The 20,591-nt window shown below is 42.5% G+C and overlaps 1 protein-coding gene across 5 annotated transcripts in view; it reads left to right on the top strand.

Annotated features, from left to right (window-relative positions):
* The window catches only part of GNE (glucosamine (UDP-N-acetyl)-2-epimerase/N-acetylmannosamine kinase), a 65,506-nt gene extending 49,938 nt beyond the window's left edge, over positions 1-15,568 (top strand). For 4 of the 5 annotated variants that reach the window (XM_047066309.1, XM_047066329.1, XM_047066315.1 and 1 more), the window contains exons 8-12: positions 232-361; positions 1,413-1,634; positions 3,521-3,703; positions 12,575-12,691; positions 13,843-15,568. In XM_047066309.1, the coding sequence (XP_046922265.1) occupies positions 232-361; positions 1,413-1,634; positions 3,521-3,703; positions 12,575-12,691; positions 13,843-14,078 (888 nt within the window). In that variant the 3' untranslated portion in view covers positions 14,079-15,568. The remainder of the gene's footprint in view (positions 1-231; positions 362-1,412; positions 1,635-3,520; positions 3,704-12,574; positions 12,692-13,842) is intronic. The other variant, XM_047066313.1, reaches the window with a different exon arrangement.
* The last annotated feature ends 5,023 nt before the right edge of the window (positions 15,569-20,591 follow it).

Below are 20,591 nucleotides of genomic sequence, written 5' to 3'. Positions count from 1 at the left end.
GAGCTGTTGTTTCTTCAGTAGCCATGTGCCAGGATGGTTTCTCAGGAAACTACTTGGACATACCCCACGGCCGGCCCACATCAGAGCAGCTCCCTTCCTGAGCTGTCCTCTAAATCTACAGTACTCTCTATCCTATAGTGAAGTCTGATGTATCGTGAAAAAGGTCAGAAGATTCACAGGCTGCTTCTTAGCTTAGATCAATGAGACAGGGCTTGTTTTTTTCTCTTTTAGGGTGAAATTGTCAAGAAGTATACTCAGTTCAATCCTAAAACCTATGAAGAGAGGATTAATTTAATCCTACAGATGTGTGTTGAAGCTGCAGCAGAAGCTGTAAAACTGAACTGCAGAATTTTGGGAGTAGGTGAGATTGTGAATTACATATTCAAGAAATGTTCGTTTTTTTTTTTAATATGAAATTTATTGGCAAATTGATTTCCATACAACACCCAGTGCTTATCCCCACAGGTACCCTCCTCAATGCCCATCGCCCACTCTCCCCTCCCTCCTACCCTCCATCAACCCTGTTTATTCTCAGTTTTTAAGAGTCTCTTATGGTTTGCCTCCTTCCCTCTCTGCAACTTTTTCCCCCCTTCCCCTCCCCCATGGTCTTCTGTTAAGTTTCTCAGGATCCACATAAGAGTGAAAACGTATGGTATCTGTCTTTTCTCTGTATGACTTATTTCACTTAGCATAACACTCTCCAGTTGCATCCACGTTGCTACAAAAGGCCATATTTCATTCTTCCTCATTGCCAAGTAGTATTCCACTATGTATATAAACCACAATTTCTTGATCCATTCATCAGTTGATGGACATTTAGGCTCTTTCAATGATTTGGCTATTGTTGAAAGTGCTGCTATAAACATTGGGGTACACGTGCCCCTATGCATCAGCACTCCTGTATCCCTTGGGTAAATTCCTAGCAGTGCTACTGCTGGGTCATAGGGTCGGTCTATTTTTAATTTTTTGAGGAACCTCCACACTGTTTTCCAGAGCGGCTGCACCAGTTTGCATTCCCACCAACAGTGCAAGAGGGTTCCCATTTCTCCACATCCTCTCCAGCGTCTATAGTCTCCTGATTTGTTAAGAAATGTTCATTTTGACATACAGAGTTTTCCAAGTTCTGATGCATGACTGACCATCATGTCACTGCTCTGTGTACAGATGGCTCCAGGTCCTATCTGTGGGCCCCAAGTGTGAGGACTTCCTAGAACCCCAGTAATTGTTATGGGTACATTGGTGGGGAGCTACAGATTTTGCTCAGAATTGCCTGACATTTCCCTGCAATCTTTGGTAATGCTTGTCTTAGGAGATCTTGGGTGAATTAATTTGTGTTTGAAACCCAGTAAGTTGGCATGCTTTCTAAGGTTGCTTATGAGAATTATTTTCCTTGTGTGTGTGGTGGAGCTCAGGTATTTCCACGGGTGGCCGGGTAAATCCTCGGGAAGGAATTGTGCTGCATTCAACTAAACTGATTCAAGAATGGAACTCTGTGGACCTCAGGACCCCCCTGTCTGACACCTTGCATCTCCCTGTGTGGGTGGACAATGATGGCAATTGTGCTGCCCTGGCGGAAAGGAAATTTGGCCAAGGAAAGGGCCTGGAAAACTTTGTGACACTTATCACAGGTACAGGTAAGAGGAGTAAGAGGTTGTTTGAGGAGCTAGAATGGGTGTTGGGGCATGCCTTCAGCACCAGCAGGCAGCTTGTGAGTCTGCTTTAGTGTTCACTTTCTGCCTGAGTAGAGCCAGGAGGTGAGCCCCACATGAGAGCTTAGGGCCTTCTCAGTCTTTCCTGGGCATATGCCCTGCCCTGGGCATGTGTGTGGACCTCAGATTGCTAGGAACTTGTCAGAGCTGTTCAAAGCTCTTACTCCCCAAAGCTTCTCATTCTCAGCTTTGCCTCCCAGTCTTCTTGGTTAGTATATTATTTGCCTCATCTGTCAGCTGTCACCCTAGGCAGCAGAGACGAATAAATATATTTTGCCTTTAAATATTTTTGACAAAGGCCACCTGAGTGCCTCCCCAGCTCTAGGGGAGTTCTGAGGTCAGTGACACAAAGGTGAGCTGAGCTGAGCTCTTCGAGTTGGTCCTCCACTAGCCGCCAAGTAGGTCAGAACAAGCAACCACAGGTTTTCGAGAATGAAGTTGGTCCTGCTTCTTCCAGTACTGCCGTCTCTGTGCAGGATGTGGGCTGGTTCAAGGCCACCAAACTGGGGAGTGGGTGGTGGGGCCAGAAAATGCCAGAAGGAGCTCTTAAGACTCAGTTGTTTTTTTTTTCTTGAGTAAGCATTCCCTGGTTGTTACAAAACCTGTGATTAGTTTCCAGAGTTCCAAAAAAAATTGGTTCTGAGAGTTTTTGCCAGTTTATTCATTGCTTTAGTGGAGGGATGGACTTTTGGAGTCGCCTACTTTGCCATTTTTGCTGATGTCCTACTTTTGGAATGAAAAACAGACTGACCTAGTAAGTGGTTGAGCCACCATTTATCCCAAATATATGTAACTTCAAAACTTGTGTGCTCTTAAACTCTGAATTATGCTACCTCCTCTTGAAGCTCAGGCCCTTCTTCTCTTAGTTGCAGATACAGTTTTAGCAAGCTTGGATATCATTTCTTAGTTCAGAGCAGGTAATTTGCAAATTAAAAGGGTGGAGTTGAGTAGGTGCCACAGGAAGTAACTGATGGCAAGAGAGCTCTAAAAATAGTCTTCTCAGGCTTTCCTCCTTAATAACTCCTCCTAAACTTGGTAACAAGAGTCATTGATATTCATAATCATTGAATCATAGATTTTTGGACATGGTGGCATTAAGAGGCAAAATCTTAATATTCTCTGTTTAAGGAAGAAAGTGGTGTGTGAAAGGTGGTGTGCGATACGTTTGGGAAAGATGGTCTTGGGTTTCTCCCACAGCAGAGCCCAAGACGAGGACTTAGGTGTGAGAATTTTATGTGGGAGGTGATCCTGAGAAGCAGGAGTAAAGGAGTGAGAAGAGTAGAACAGAGTAGATGGAAAACCGTTATCCAAGTTGCCTTGAGGGCAGTGGGGGCTGAAATCAACCAGAGCCTCCCAAGAAGCCTGTGAAATATCATCCAGAATTGTCCACTGGAATCTGTTGGCTCCTACCTTGCTTGGTTGAGGATGCCCTGTGCTCACGTGGACAGTTAGGCTCTAACGTTAGTGTTGGAGATGGCCTTGGTGAGAACAGGCATTGTGAGCTTGAGGTGGTACACTGGCATCACACGGTGAGTCTGAGCCTGCATGGATCTGTTCCCCACAGCTGTGCTTGAAATCACAGTGAGCCACGTAGGTGCGACACAGGCCATCAGGGGATCTGCTAGATAGATTTTCCTCCAAAATGCTTCCAGGTGAAGTGTTAATACTTAGTAAGTTTCCGCTTTTAGGAAAAGGGGCATCATAAAGAATCTCACATTCCAAAGCTTTGCTAAACACATGAGGCATTGCCATATTTCAGCTTTCTGTTTCAGGGGAAGAGCCACCTCAGTGATTATTGTCTCTTGCTGTAGGAATTGGCGGGGGTATCATCCATCAGCATGAATTGATCCATGGAAGCTCCTTCTGTGCTGCAGAACTTGGCCACCTTGTTGTGTCTCTGGATGGGCCTGATTGTTCCTGTGGAAGTCATGGGTGTATTGAAGCATATGCCTCTGGAATGGCCTTGCAGAGGGAAGCAAAAAAGCTACATGATGGTTGGTTTCTTTCTCCTGAGGGGTTAAATAGCTAAATTGTAGACAAGTATTTCAAAGTACATATTCCAAAAAGAGCTGCACACTGAAGCCAGAACTTCTACCCTTCTCACTTCCTGGAGGAAAGATGGGGTTCCTCATACTAAAACTCCCAGGTACCCTTAGTCTTGATCCATATTAACACTTTCCTCTCCAATGCTGGGGGTGGACAAGGGTCTTGAGCTCCAGGAGAGCAGGGAGGATTTTTAAAATTTTTGTTTCCTCGGCCTCTAGCACAGGGTGGGTGCTTAATACACATTTTTAAAACTTTCTTTTTTTAATGTTTGTTTATTTTTGAGACAGAAACAGAGTGTGAGCAGGGAAGGGGCAAAGAGAGAGACACAGGATCTGAAGCAGGCTCCAGGGTCTGAGCTTTCAGCACAGAGCCTGATGTGGGGCTCGAACTTGTGAACCATGAGATCGTGACCTGAGCCAAAGTTGGACGTTTAACCGACTGAGCCACCCAGGTGCCCCCTTAATACACATTTAAAAAAAATTTTTTTTAACATGTATTTACTTTTGAGAGAGGCAGAGCATGAGCTGGGGAGTGGGGGGAAAGAGAGAGGGAGAGAGAGAGGGAGAGATACAGAATCTGAAGAAGGCTCCAGGCTCTGAGCTGTTTGTTAGCACAGAGCCTGGCACGGGGCTCGAACCCACAAACTCCCAAGACCATGACCTGAGCCGAAGTCAGGTGCTCAACCAACTGAGCCACCCAGGCACCTCCCCCCCGTCCCCCCACTTAATACACATTTTAATGAGGAAGTAAATGGATTAACATACTACAGTTGTGAAGTCTGAGAAGTCTATTTGAGTTAAAGCTATTTTTGGACATGTTAATAAAAGGATGGTTTCTAGCCTAAGAAAAAGGAGTCATTTAATATCATTATTAATATAGTGTCAAGTGCACTGAGAATGATGGCCAAGGAATGTAGACGTATAAAAGGACACCAGCGTTCTCTCCCTGCCCTCTTCATATGGGGAAGGGAGTGTTAGGATGCTGTCTGGAGGTTGAGAGAGGGTAAGTAGAATTAGCAGGGCAAGTTGGGATGAGCCAGGGATGCTTCCAAGCCTGGGAAACAGTGGTGTGGGTACATAAAGGGCAAGGTGGGGTAGAGCGTAGCAAGAGGGAGGCCAGGACCAGCAGCTAATGAAGCCATTGAGAACTTTTAGGGGAAAAGCATGGTCAGATCTGAATTTTAGACTCTTCACTACACTGTAACTTTCTGTTTTCTGGGAGAAAAATAGTAGTTGAATGGAGTGGCTTTATTTTTCAAAATTTTATTTAAATTCTAGTTAACATACAGTACAGTATTGGTTTTAGGAGTAGAATTTAGTGTCTTTTTTCCATTGGATATTCTTTTCTGCTTTGTTGAAGATTAGTTGACTCTATAGTTGTGGGTCCATTTCTGGGGTTTTTATTCTGTTCCATCGATCTATGTGTCTGTTTTCATGCCAGTACCATACTGTCTGGATGACTACAGCTTTGTAATATAGCTTGAAATCCAGAATCGTGATGCCTCCAGTTTTGTTTTTTTCAGGATTGATTTGGCTATTAGGGATGATTCCATAGAAATTTTAGGATAATTTGTTCTAGCTCTGTGAAAAATGCTGGTGGTATTTTGATGGAGATTGTGTTAAATGTGTAGATTGCTTTGGGTAATATAGACATTTTAACAATGTTTGTTCTTCCAATCCATGAGCAAGGAATGCTTTTCCATTTCTTTGTGTCTTCTTCAATTTCTTTCATAAGTGTTCTGTAGTTTTCAAGAGTACAGATCTTTTACCTCTTTGGTTAGGTTTATTCCTAGGTATCTTACGGGTTTTGGTGCAATTGCAAATGGGATCGATTCTTTGATTTCTTTTTCTGCTGCTTTGTTTTTGGTGTATAGAAATACAACCAATTTCTGTATGTTGATTTTATATCCTGCAACTTTGCTCAGTTCATGTATTAGTTCTAGCAATTTTTTGCTGGAGTCTTTTGGGTTTTCTACATAGAGTATCATGTCGTCTGCAGATAGTGAAAGGTGGACTTCTTCCTTGCTGACTTTGATGCGTTTTATTTCTTTTTGTTGTCTGATTGCTAAGGTTAAGACTTCCAGTACTATGTTAAATAGTAATGGTGAGAGTGGACATCCTTGTCTTGTTCCTCAAGGAGAAAGGCTCTCAGTTTTTCCCCATTGAGAATGGTTAATTAGCTGTGGGTCTTTCATATGTAGCTTTTATGATGTTGAGGTATGTTCCATCAATGCCTACTTTGTTGAGGGTTTTTATCAAGAATGAATGCTGTATTTTGTCATCTATTGAGAGGATCATATGGTTCTTATCCTTTCTTTTATCAATGTGGTGTATCACGTTGATTGATTTGTACATATTGAACCAGCTCTGCAGCCCAGGAATAAAAAATCCCATTTAATTGTGGTAAATAATTCTTTTAATGTAGTGTTGGATTCAATTTGCTAGTATCTTGTTGAGAATTTTTGCATCCATGTTCATTAGCGATATTGGCCTGTAATTCTCCTTTTTATTGGGGTCATTGTCTGGTTTTGGAATCAAGGTAATGCTGACCTTGTAGAATTAGTTTGGAAGTTTTCCTTCCATTTCTGATTTTTGGAATAGTTTGAGAAGAATAGGTATTACTACTACTTTTTGTTTGTTTGTTTGTTTATTTCTGAGACAGTGTGCATGCGAAAGCTGGGGAGGAGCAGAGAGAGGGGAAGAGAGAATCCCAATCCATGCTGATAGCATGGAGCCTGAGAGAGGGCTCAATCCCACAAACCGTGAGATCATGACCTGAGCCAAAATCAAGAGTCGGATGCTTAACCCACTGAGCCACCCAGGCACCCTAGTATTAACTCTTCTTTCAAGGTACGGTAGAATTCCCCTGGGAAGCCATCTGGCCCTGGACTTCTGTTTGTTGGGAGTTTTTTGATTACAGTTTCAATTTCTTTGCTAATTATGAGTCTGTTTAAATTTTCTATTTCTTCCTGTTTCAGTTTTGGTAGTTTGCATGTTTCTAGGAATTTGTCCATCTTTATGATTGCCCAGTTTGTTGGCATGTTATTTTTCATAATCTCTTATAATTGTATTTCTGAGGTGTTGGTAGTGATCTCCCCCCTTTCATTTGTGATTTTATTTATTTGTGTCCTTTCTTTTTTCTTTTTGACAAGTCTGGTTAGGAGGTTATCAATTTTATTCTTTCAAAGAACCAGCTCTTAGTTTTGTTGCTCTGTTCTTTTTTGTTGTCGTTGTTTGTTTGTTTCTGTATCATTTATTTCTGCTCTGTCTTTATTATTTTTTTATTTTTATTTTTTCAACGTTTATTTATTTTTGGGACAGAGAGAGACAGAGCATGAACGGGGGAGGGGCAGAGAGAGAGGGAGACTCAGAATCAGAAACAGGCTCCAGGCTCTGAGCCATCAGCCCAGAGCCTGACGCAGGGCTCGAACTCAGGGATCGCGAGATCGTGACCTGGCTGAAGTCGGACGCTTAACCGACTGCGCCACCCAGGCGCCCCTGCTCTGTCTTTATTATTTACCTTGTTCTGCTGGCTTTAGGCTTTATTTTCCCTTTTCTAGCTCCCTTATGTGTAACGTTAGGTTGTGTATTTGAGACCTTTCTTAATTCTTGAGGTAGGCCTGTATTGCAAGATACTTCCCTCTTTAAGACTGCCTTTGCTGCATCTCAGAGGTTTTGGACTGTTGTGTATTCATTTTCTTTTTTTTTTTTTTTTTATTTATTTTTTTTTTTATTTTTTTTTGTGTATTCATTTTCATTTGCTTCCATGTACTTTTTTATTTCTTCTTTAATTTTTTCATTAACCCATTCATTCTTTAGTATGATGTTATTTAACCTCCATGTATTTGTGGTCTTTTCAAGTTTTTTCTTGTGGTTGATTTCAAGTTTCATAGCGTTGTGGTCTCAAAATATGCATGGTTGATCTCGGTCTTTTAGGGGCTGATTTGTGACCCAATATATGATCTGTTCTGGGGAATATTCCGTGTGTACTCTAAAAGAATGTGTATTCTGCTGCTTTAGGATCAAATGTTCTGACTATATGTGTTAAGTCCATCTGGTCCAGTGTGTCATTCAAAGCCATTGTTTCCTTGTTGATTTTCTGCTTAATCTGTAAATTGGTATAAGTGGGGTGTTAAAACTCCCTACTAGTATTGTATTTCATCAGTGAGTTTCTTTATGTCTGTTAGTAATTGATTTGGGTGTCCCAGGTTGGCATAAATATTTACAATTAGAACTTGATGGGTAGACTCCTAAATTATGATATAATGCCCTTCTTCATTTCTTTTTACGGTCTTTGGTTTAAAATCTAGTTTGTCTGATAGAAGTATGGCTATTCCAGCTTTCTGTTAGTATCCATTATCATGATAGATGGTTCTCCATCACCTCACTTTGAATCTGCTGATGTCTTTAGGTCTAAAATGAGTCTCCTATAGACAGGTTATAGATGGGTCTTGTTTTTGTTTTTTGTATCCATTCTGATACCCTGTATCTTTTGATTGGAGCATTTAGTCCATTTACAGTCAGGGTGATTATTGAAAGAAAGGAGTTTACTGCCATTATGTTACCTGTAAAGTTGGTGTTTCTGATGATGTTCTCTGTTCCTTTCCAGTCTTCGTTGCTTTTGGTCTTTTTTTTTTCCCCCCAGAGTCCCTCTTAATATTTCTTGAAGGAATGGCTTAGTGGTCACAAATTCATTCAGTTTTTGGGGAAACTCTTTATCTCTCCTTCTATTCTGAATGACAGCTTTGATGGATAAGGTATTCTTGGCTTCATATTTTTCCCATTCAGCATGTTGAATATATCCTGCTATTCCCTTCTGGCTTGGCAAGTTTCTCTGGGCAGATTTGCTGCAAACCTGATCTGTCTTCCCTTGTAGATTAAGGACTTTTTCCCCTTGCTGCTTTCAGGACTCTTTCCTTGTCTGTGTATTTGGTGAATTTGACTATGATATGCCTTGGTGATGACCAGCTTTTGTTGAATGTAATGAGAGTTCTCTATGCTTCTTGGATTTTGATATCTGCATGCTTCCCCAGATTAGGGAAGTTTTCAGCTATAATTTGCTCACTGAAACATTCTGCTCCTTTCTCTCTCTATTTTCCGGGACTCCTATGATAAGAGTGTTACTCCGTTTTAATAAGTTGCTGAGTTTCCTAAGTCTACCTTCGTGATCCATTATCTTTGTTTCCCTCTTCTTTTCAGCTTCATTATTTTCGATAATTTTAACTTCTGTATCACTGATTCGTTTCTCAGATTCACCCATTCTCACTGTTGTGACATCCATTCACGTTTGCAGTTTGGTTATAGCATTTTTAATTTCAGCCCGACTAGGTTTTAGCTTTTATCTCTGCAGTAAGGGATTCTCTACAGTCTTCTAAGCATTTGTCAAGCCCAGCTAGAATCCTTATAATTGTTGTTTTAAATTCTAGTTCAGACATACTACTTATATCTGTATTGATTAATTCCCTGGCTGTCATTTCTTCCTGTTCTTTCTTTTGGGGTGAATTCATCCATCTTGTCATTTTGGAGGGGAAAAAATAATAATAAAATGGAATTTAAAAAATAATAAAGGAAGCTAGATCCTTGGTGTATAGCTTGAAGCTTGATAGAAGAAAAAAGATTAAGAAAAGGTAAAAAAAATTTTTTTTTAATTAAAAAAAATAAAATACAATAAAAAATAAAAAATTTGCTTTCTGTATCCCAGGAAAAAAAACAAACACAAAAACAAGTAATAGAAACAAAGCAAAGAAGCAAAGCCCAAGGGAAGCTAGATCCTGTTTCCCCTAGAGCTGAAGCTTTGCAGCATTCTGTGATCTGTAGACGTAGTGCATGGAAGCAGTTTGTGTTGGTCTTCTGGTGGAGGGGCTTACTACTTTGATTCTCAGGCCAACTTGCTTTACCAGAGATGTGCCTGGAGGGTGCAAGGGGGCGGGCTTGGTGTATTGGCTCTGTTCTCCACTTGGTGGCTCCATTCTCTACTTGGTGGCGCTGTTTAGCTCACTGAGGTTGATCAGTGATGATGGGCTAGGGGTGAAAATGGCTTCACCCCACTCTGTAGTCTCCAGAGAGGCAAGTTTGTGCCCCCACAGATGTGCAATCAGTCATCCTCCTGTGTCCCCAGATTCTGTCAGCTCCCCACCTTCATTCACCCTGTGTCTGCGCTGTCCACCTGCCATATGGTGCCACCCTCCTGGGTTTTATCTCAGACACAGCTGTGTTTCAAAACCCCACACTTCAGAGACCCCTGCGGCTTGGGACCTGCATTGAATCCTGTGGGACAGCATTTTGCTGCACTGTGGCTGGTGCTGGCTAGTCCTAAGCAACAGTTGCGCGACTGTGCAGCAGCAGTGGCTTAGAGTTTATGGTAAATTGCAACATACAGCCAGCATCTTTGTTCCTGTACTGGTGAATGGGGCAGCTCAGTGGTACCCACCAGGGCTTTTGCCTGCTTGAGAGGCCATGTCGCCTCTACCAAATGCACTCCAGGGGATCCTCAGACCACACTGCCCGCTCCGGGGCTCTGCCCTGCTTCCTCAAGGGAACTGACCTCTAAAACATCAGACTCTGCACTCCACCCTCTCCTTTTTCCCCATCATTGGTTTTGGGGAACAGTTTTTTTTGTGTAGTCCCCTGCATGTATTTTCACTCTTTTATTTTTTTTCTTCATTCTTATCTCCCCTCCCCCTGATCAGAGATCCCTCCCTTTCACAGTGTCAGCCATTCTTTTCTTCCAACGACTCAACCTTCCACAGTTCCTACCTTGCATGGGTTGTTTTTTCTGCTTGTAGACATGCAGTTTTGTCTTCTAAGACTTCCGGTCAATTTCTTAGGTGTTCAGAATGATTTTATACTTATCTAGCAGTTTGGGGGAGGAGGCAAGCTTGGAGTCACCCTACTCCTCTGCCATCTTGCCTTAATCCCTCCAAATGGAGTGGCTTTAAATAGTACAATTCTAGAGTGACTTCCCGTTTTCTAGTCGGACAGCTGGGGGTTGAGAATATGAAAGGAGGAACAAGTTGTGGCAGAAGATGATGGTTGGGTGCTTATGGGACATAGGGTGGAGGTGTGTAGGCAGAGCCTGGCTACAGGAGTCTGGTGCTCGGGAGAGAGGACTAGAGGTGGGGATTTGGGAATCATCAGTGCTGAGGTGGCAGTTAAACCTTTGAATTGAATGAGATTGGAGTGAGGCAAGAGTTAGAGGTGGAACCTTGCAAAACAGTGTTTAATGGGCAGAAAGGAAAACCAGGAATGGGTAAAGTCACAGAAGCCAAAAGGGAGAGTGCTTCGGGGAGGGAATAGTTGGGAATGTCAAGTGCTGCTTTTGGGAGAGAAAATCAGAAAAAGGTATTGATTTTGGCCATGAGGACACTATTTGAAACCCTGAAAACTATTTTTCAACCTCATTTTTTACATTCAGCCCCTCTTAGGAGCCTGTTCAGACTTTTCTTAGTCCTCCCCCCGCCCCATAATACTTTAATACCATATATCTGTTGATCTGTTTGTATTTATGTACTATTTGTATAAGAAGAATAAGCTTATAAACTCCCCCCCCACCCCCCTCCAAGAACCAGTTTTGGTCCCCATCAGGGCAAATGCCTGTCTTAAGAGCACTTTCAAATCACAGGAGCAGAAACTTGACTACGCTGAGAGGGAAGAAGTGCTTTGAGGACATGGAAATTGTGAGCACCTGCCACTGGAAAGCAGACAGTAGGAATGGAAGCAAGGGTTGAGAATGCGGGAGGGAAAGGGCAGTTGAATCCCTACTATAAAGCTCCTGGCGAGGGGGTAGGAGATGAGCTGCAAGGCCTCGACAGAGGGCCCAAGAGAGGGGAAGGATGAGTGAAGGTGTGCAAACAGACGTGTTTATAGGTGGGGGCAGAAAAGTGAGGGGACTGCTGCCTGTTGATGGCCTTTAGTAGAGAGGCCAGCAGGACGGAAATCCTGTGGTAGGAGGTGGGGTATAAGGTGTGAGGTGGTGGAAACTGAGAAGAGCCACGGGGGGGAACGGGAGAGTGCTGGCAGGGGCAGCTGTGAGAAGATCCTTGGATGGGGTCTAGGCGGCAGCCTGCATGGCTGGGATTTTCTCTCATCAGCACACAAGTATGACAGCAGACAAGGAGGCAGATTGACCTGGGTTGAGACGGGCAGGGTGAGGGGCAGAAAAGACCAGGACTATAGATAATAGACATGTTTAGTGAGCATTGACTCTGGCCAGCACTTAACTAAGTACTTGATATCTGTTACCTCATTCAGCTCCTCACATAATCCTGCCAGGGTACATGGTGTTACCCGTTTTATAGAGAAAAGAAGGGTCTGCAGGTGGCGTGACATGGACAGGGTTGTGCAGCTGGTAGTGGCCAAGCGCCAGCAACTGAGAACCCCTGTCAGCGTCAGTTCTTCAGGCCCTGCTGTGGAACGTGGGGCACTTGCAGTAATGTGACCTGCATCTGGGGTGGATAAAGGAAGGAGATAAATACAGAGGAGTCTGATAATTTGGGGGAAAAAAACACGTTAAGGACTCAGTTTCACGTGGAGGTGAGAAGTAAAGAAACTAGAGAGCCGGATAGGAGGCTGTGGTTGGAGTTGAGGATTTTCCAGGTGGGGAAGTTCTGGATGATAGGTAACCAAGACAGCAAGAGGACAGCGGCCTCTGGAAAATGTATGTGGACATTTGTGCGTGATAAAAAGCTTTGCAAATGTGAAAAGAAACCATGTCTTCCCACTTGGGGGCTTGCCGCCCGCAGGCAAACTTAAAAGGTTGGCCCTGCTGCAGGGCTGCCACAGCCCAGTGATGACTGCTGCCTCTTGCCTCTTCTCTAACAGAAGACCTGCTCTTGGTGGAAGGGATGTCAGTGCCAAAAGACGAGGCCGTGAGTGCAGTCCATCTCATCCAAGCCGCAAAACTTGGCAACGTGAAGGCCCAGAGCATCTTGAGAACAGGTGAGCATGTGGCTCTGGGCAGCTGTGCCCTAGAGGGCCCCTCAGACCGCCCAGGGCTCCGACACGTACCCAGCCCCCCTCGGGACCAATGCTCTGGAATGTGTGTTCAGGGCCGTTTTTTCCCACCTTTCTGAGAGTGAAAAAAAGGAAATGGCATTCAAGGTATTTGGCAGCATTGCTTTATTAAACAAGTTTTTTGTCTTGTTTTAAAACCATGAATAAACTACTTGTTCATTTTATAGGAGATCTAGAGAAATACAGGAGAGTAGGAAAAAGTATCCCTTTGGGGAGCCTGGGTGGCTCAGTCGGTTGAGCGTCCGACTTCAGCTCAGAGCCTGGAGCCTGTGTCAGATTCTGTGTCTCCTTCTCTCTCTGCCCCACACCCACTCTCTGACATGTGCTCTTTCTCTCTCACTCAAAAATAAACATTAAAAAAAATTGAAAAAGTATCCCTTCAAGTTTTACTCTTCAGAGATAGTCAACTATTAGCATTCCCTTCCAGTCTTTTCCAGTTTTTTTTTTTTAAACATAGTTGAGAGCATATGGTGTAGTATTACCATATCTAGCTTTTTTTAAATTTCGAAGCATTTTCTCATATTAAGAATAAATCATGAGGGCGCCTGGGTGGCTCAGTTGGTTAAGCATCCGACTCTTGATTTGGCTCAGGTCATGATCTCACAGTTTGTGAGTTTGAGCCTGCATTGGCAGTGAGGAGTCTGCTTTGGATATTCTCTCTCTCTCTCTCTCTCTCTCTCTCTCTCTCTCTGCGCCCCTCCTCCACTCAAGCATACGCTTTCCCTCTCAAAATCAATAGGAGCGGGTGGCTCAGTCAGTTAAATGGCCAACTTCACCTTAAGTCATGATCTCATGGTTCATGAGTTTGAGCCCCACATCAGGCTCTCTGCTGTCAGCACAAGCCTGCTTTGGATTCTTTGTACCCCTCTCTCTCTGCCTCCCATCTCAAAAATAAACATTAAAAAATAATAAACCTAAAAAAAAGAATAAGTCTCAAACAGCTTTAAAAGTACCACTTTCTCTTACGTAGTATGAATGTAGTGAGTATTCTGGGCTGCTGACTCTTTCCACTGTCCTCTGGTGTTTTTGATTTGGCTCTCTCCTTGAGACTTATTTTCATTTTTGTTTTCTTGTAGCTGGAACGGCTTTGGGTCTTGGGGTTGTGAACATCCTCCACACTATAAATCCTTCCCTTGTGATCCTCTCTGGAGTCCTAGCCAGTCACTACATCCACATCGTCAAAGATGTCATCCGCCAGCAAGCCTTGTCCTCGGTTCAGGATGTGGACGTGGTAGTTTCGGATTTGGTGGATCCCGCCCTGCTTGGTGCCGCCAGCATGGTTTTGGACTACACAACTCGCAGGATCTGCTAGGCCTCCCAGGAGGGGACATGGACCAAGACTCAGAACTTCTTCGTGGAATCAGGTTGTCTTTTAGATGAGCGTTTCTTACAAAGCAAATTTGGTATTTAGCAGGTGACTTCAGTTAAATTTTTGCTTTTAGTCTCCTCTTCCAAAGTCACTTTTCCCAACCCGTTTTGGTAGATGCTGCTCTTTCTGGGGTCATTTTAGCTCAAACCCTGTAAGTACCAGTCACAATTTTCTGTGCCAAAGGAGCTGTGATAGTAGACAAGGAAGCCTTAGGACTCTGCTCACCAGACGTACCACTTAGACCTGCAGGCCTTGCTTGAGATGGGACCTTGATACTGGAGTTTGGATTATTAATCCTTCCTACTCTGACCTTAAACTCAGATTGCAGAAAGGGATCCAGTCAGGAAACAGAAGGAAATCTCACCGTGAATGGCTAAAGTAAACTTTTTTAAAAACAGCTTTACTGAGATATTTTTAAAAGTGTACAATTTGGTAAGCTTTGACATATGTATATACCTGTGAAACCATCACCACAATCAAGACATTGGACATACCTGTCACCCCCAAATGTCATCTCCTTAAAGATGTTATTTGCTACTACTCTTGGAGAGTCTTGAGCAACTTTAGGGATCTGAATTACAGTGGCTTTAAGTGACCTTGTCCTTATCTTCTTAAGGACAGCTGAGAAGCCACTAGGACTTAACAGCCTCTGAAAGGAGATTAACCATCCCCAAAGGATCTTCGCTATGGACAAACACCTCTCCCTTCAGTAACTTTTCATGCTAATGTTGAGTATGACCCTGGAGTATCTCCTAAGGCAGCGTTTGTGGAGCCCGTATCTGTGAATCTGGATTCTGGCGAAATATGATTTTGTGCTTTCATTGGTGTCTAGATACAAAGGCTAGGGTTCTTGCTATCAATTTCAACCTGGAAGAAATACGAATACCCACCATTTATTAAGTGCCTACTGTGTGCCAGGTTCTGAACTAGGTGCTCCATATATGTTATTCTAAATTCTCACAACCTGGGAGGTAGGTGTTTTAATTTCCATTTTATACAACCACAAATTAAGTCTTGGCGCGTTTAAGTGATGGCTCCTAAAGCTGTGTGGCTAGTGACTCTCAGAAACAGGATTTGCTCCCAGGTCCATCTGTGCTTTTCTGCTAAGCCACACAACCCCTCAAATAAAAACCTTGCAGAAGGTAAATATATCCTAATTTAGTTCAGACTGACAACAGCTTTAATAAGACTGTCTCATTAGCAGATGACTCAATTTGTCTTTGATGCTGTCCCTCAGTGATAAATTTAATCAAATATTCTTCTCTGCTGTGGACATTTTGCCAATACAGTATTTTGTCTAGTGACAGGTTTTTATGGGTACTTTCAGATGATCTAAGAAAGCATATGCATGTTTTTCAGATTCTTATTGTAGGAAAACCAGAAAGTTTCTATTGTTTCAGTGTTAGCATACAAAATAAAGTGTGAAAGAATCACTATTGCATTTGAACTACTTCCTTCCTGGTGGGTTAATGTGAATAGATAGGTTGGCTGATTCCAAGAACTCCACCGGCCCTGAAATAATCTCCAGGTCCTGGTTATTGTTGAAAAATTCCACCGTGATTCCTAGGAAGGAAGCTAGTTCTGCTTGGCGTCAGCGTCTGGGGTGAGGTGGTGTCCTGGGAAGGGACACCAGTTGTTCCTGGGCGACATCTGTAACTGCTCTGGACACCAGACGGTTGCATTGCTACCAGGCTTCATACCAAATATTTGGAAGGATGGTTCTAAATCTAAAACCAAATCTTAGTTTTTATTGAATTCACAGAAAGGATAATTAATATATTCCAACATAATTATTACTGACAGTTAAATCACATATTAATTTATTTTAGTGTAAATATTTGTATGTTACTGTTCTGAGCCAAATTCTAAAGAAAAAAATAAATATATTTCTTTGTGGAAATCCTAACATTTTTGCATTTTGTTTTCTTAATTAACTGTCTAGCTAAAATCCCTTCCCAGAAGAAATTTATGTTGTTGCATTGCTTACTTTTTGAAGGTCATGTAACTTCTTAAGGCATCTAGTACAGATTTCTTAACCAAACAAATAATAAATCTTTGATAATACGGAGTACTGCTATGTAATATTTTTATATATTGCAGATGATCACCACAGTAAGTCTAGTTAACAGCCATCACCATACCTACAGAACTTTTTTTTTCTTGTAATGAGAACTTTTAAGATCGACCCTTGTAGCAACTTTCAAATATATGGTATTTGAGGTACAGGCGTACCTCATTTTTAAAAAAAAATTTTTTTTTTTAACGTTTATTTATTTTTGAGACAGAGCATGAACGGGGGAGGGGCAGAGAGAGAGGGAGACACAGAATCAGAAGCAGGCTCCAGGCTCTGAGCCATCAGCCCAGAGCCTGACGCGGGGCTTGAACTCACGGACCGCGAGATCGTGACCTGAGCTGAAGTCGGCCGCCCAACCGACTGAGCCACCCAGGCGCCCCCAGGCGTACCTCATTTTACTGCGCTTCACAGATAATGTGGTTTTTCTTTTTTGTTTTTTTGTTTTTTTTTTTAAACAAATTGAAGGTTTGTGGCAACCCTGTGTCACACAAATCTATTGGCACCATTTTCCCAACAGCATCTGCTCACTTTGTGTCTCTGTCACTAGTTGGTAATGACCGCACTATTTCAAACTTTTTCATTATTATATTTGTTGTGGTGATCTGTGATGTTACTGTTGTGTTTGGGGGCACCATAAGCTGCACCCATATGAGATGGTGAACTTAAACCAAGAAATATGTGTGTTCTGACTGCTCCACTGACTCGCCGTTCCTCCATCTGTCTCCCTCCTCACACCTCCCTATTCCCTGAGACACAATATTGAAATTAGGCCAGTTAATAACCCTACAACGCCTTCTGTGTATTCAAACAAAAGGAAATGTTACACATCTCTCACTTTAACTCAAAGGCTAGAAATGAGTGAGAAGGGCAGGCCAAAAGCCGAGACAGGCCAAAGCTATGCTTCTCACGCCAGATAGCCAAGTTGTAAATGCAAAGGAAAAGTTCCTGAAGGAAATGAAAAGTTCATTTGCTACTCCAATGAGCACACATATGATAACAAGGCGAAACAGCCTTATCATTGGCATGGAGAAAGCTTCAGTGGTCTGGATAGAAGATCAAGCCAGCCACATTTCCTTAAGCCAAAGCCTAATCCACAGCAAGGTCCTAACTCTCTTTAATTCTGTGAAGGCTGAGAGAGGTGAGGAAACTACGGTAGAAAAGTTGGAAGCTAGCAGAGGTTGCTTCATGAGGTTCAAGGAAAGAGGCCATCTCCGTGACATAAAGTTGCAAGGTGAAGCAGCAAGTGCTGATGTAGAAGCTGCAGCAAGTTATCCAGAAGGGCCAGCTAAGATCATTAACGGAGGCGGCTACATGAGACAACAGATTTTCAATGTAGACAAAACAGCCATATATTGGAAGAAGATGTCTTCTAGGACTTTCATAGCTAGAGAGGAGAAGTCAGTTCCTGGCTTCAAGCTTCAAACGATAGGTTGACTCTCATTAGGGGCTAAGGCAGCTGGTGACTTTAAGTTGGAACCAGTCAGTGTTCATTCATATACCATTCCAAAAATCCTAGGGCATTTAAGAATTATGCTAAATCTACTCTGTGCTCTGTAAATGGAACAAAGCCTGGATGACAGCACATCTGTTTACAACATAGTTTGCTGAGTATTTTAAGCCCACTGTTGAGGCCTGCTCAGAAAAAAAAAAGATTCCTTTCAAAATACCACTGCTCATTGACAAGGCACCTGGTCACCAAAGAGTTCTGATAGAGAGGTACAATGACATTAATGTTATTTTCAAGCCTGCTAACAAAACATCCACTCTGCAGCCCATGGGTCGAGAAGTCATTTCAACTTTCAAGTCTTATTGTTTAAGAAATACCTTTCATCAGGCTCTAGTGCCATATATAGTGATTCCTTTGATGGATCTGGGCAAAGGTAATTGAAAATCTTCTGGAAAGGATTCACCAAGTCCGGTGCCATTAAGAACACTCATGATTTATGGGAAGAGTCAAAATATCAACATTAACAGGAGTTTGGAAGAAGCTGATTTCAACCCTAATGGATGACTTTGAGGGGTTCAAGACTACAGTGGAGGAAGTGAGTGCAGATGTGGTGGAAATAGCAAGGGAACTAGAATTAGAAATGGAGCCTGAAGATGTGACTGAATTGCTATTACTGTCATGATAAGATTTTAATGGATGAGGAGTTGCTCCTTATGGATGAGCAAAGAAAGTGGTTTCTTGAGATGGAATCTACTCCTGGTGGAGATGCTGTGAAGACTGTTGAAATGACAGCAAAGGATTTAGAAATTACATAAACTTAGTTGGTAAAGCAGTGTGGGGTTTGAGAGAATTGACTCCAATTTCAAAAGAAGTTCTGTGGGCGAATATCAAATGGCATTTAAATGCTACAGAGAAATTGTGAAAAGAAGAGTCAATCAATGTGGCAAATTCATCGTCTTATTTTAAGAACTTGCCACAGCCACATCAACCTTCAGCACCCACCACCCTGATCAGTCAGGAGCCACCAACATTGAGGCAGGACCCTCCACCAGGAAAAAGATTACAACTCACTGAAAGCTAAGATGATGGTTAGCATTTTTTTAGCAATAAAGCATTTTTTAATTAAGATATGTATGTTTTTAGACATAATGCTGCTGCACACTTAACAGACTACAGTATTATAATGTAAACATTTGCACTGGGGAACCAGAAGATTCACTTGACTCACTTTATTGCAGTATTCCCTTTATTGCAGTGGTGTGGAATTGAACCTACAATATCTACAAGGTAGGCCTGTATTATTTTATTTATTTTTTATGTTTATTTTTGAGAGAGAGAGAGGAGACAGAGCATTAGTAGGGGAGGGACCGAGAGACAGGGAAACACAGAATCTGAAGTAGGCTCCAGGCTCTGAGATGTCAGCACGGAGCCCAACACAGAGCTCAAACCCACCGCGACATTATGACCTGAGCCGAAGTCAGACACCCAATCGACTGAGCTACCCAGGAGTCCCGGTAGGCCTGTATTATTAACTATAGTTGCCACACTGCATTACTTCCCCATGACTCAATAAATGGAAATTTGTACCTTTTGACTCCCTTCAGCCATTTCACCAACCCCTTCCCCATCCTGCACCTCTGACAACCACCAGTGTGTTACCTGTTCTCTATGAGCATGGTTTTTGGAGTTGTTTTGTTTTTTTTTTTTTTAAGATTCTACTTGGATTTTTTTTTTTTTTAATTTTTTTTTTTCAACGTTTATTTATTTTTGGGACAGAGAGAGACAGAGCATGAACGGGGGAGGGGCAGAGACAGAGGGAGACACAGCATCGGAAACAGGCTCCAGGCTCTGAGCCATCAGCCCAGAGCCCGACGCGGGGCTCGAACTCACGGACCGTGAGATCGTGACCTGGCTGAAGTCGGACGCTTAACCGACTGCGCCACCCAGGCGCCCCTCTACTTGGATATTTCATATGGTATTTGTCTTTCTGACTTTGCCCTCAAGGCCTATCCATGTCACAAATGGCAGTATTTCATTTTTTATGGTTGAATAATGTGTGTGTGTATGTGTGTGTGTGTGTGTACGTGTATGTGTACACAGATACCACATTTTCTTTATCCATTTATCCACTGATGTACACTCAGGTTGTTTCCAGATCTTGGCTATTGTAAATAATGCTCTAGTGAAGACAGGGGTGCATTTATCTTTTCAAGTTAGTCTTTTCATTTTCTTTGTTAAAATACCCAGAAGTGCAATTGAACTATACATTGGTTCTATTTTTAAATCTTTGAGGAAACTTCATACCATTTTGCACTGTGGCTGCACCAATTTGCTTCCTACCAACATAGTACAAGGAGTCCCTTTTCTCCACATTCTCCCCAACCGTTTTTTGTTTTTTTTTTTTAATGTTTTTATTTTTAAGACAGAGACAGCATGAGCAGGGGAGGGGCAGAGAGAGAGGGAGACACAGAATCCAAAGTAGGCTCCAGGCTCTGAGCTGTCAGCACAGAGCCTGACATGGGGCTTGAACTCACGGATTGTGATATCATGACCTGAGCTGAAGTCAGATGCTTAACCGACTGAGCCACCCCGGTGCCCCCTGTCTTTTTGATAATAGCCATTCTCACTGTGGTTTTGATTTGCATTTCCCTGATGATCAGGGATATTGAGCATCGAAGCATCTAGCTAGCTGTTGGCTATCTGTATGTCTTTGGAAAAATGTTCAAATCCTTTGCCCATTTTTCAATTGGGTTTGATTTTTTGTTCTGCTGGTATAGGAATTTTTACATATTTTGGATTGACCCCTTATCAGATATGATTTGCAAATACTTTCTTCCACTCATTAGGTTGCCTTTTCATTTTGTTGGTTTCCTTTGTGCACAAGCTTTTTATTTTAATGTAGTCCCACTTTTCATTTTTGCGTTTGGTGTCAGAT

Source organism: Lynx rufus, unplaced genomic scaffold (assembly GCF_022079265.1).
Source record: "Lynx rufus isolate CCGP_SWC_20201006 ecotype Redwood Valley unplaced genomic scaffold, mLynRuf1.p SCAF_10, whole genome shotgun sequence".
Taxonomy (NCBI): Eukaryota; Metazoa; Chordata; class Mammalia; order Carnivora; family Felidae; genus Lynx; species Lynx rufus.
The sequence above is the reverse complement of the archived record's forward strand: the minus strand, read 5'-3'. Positions and strand labels throughout refer to the sequence as shown.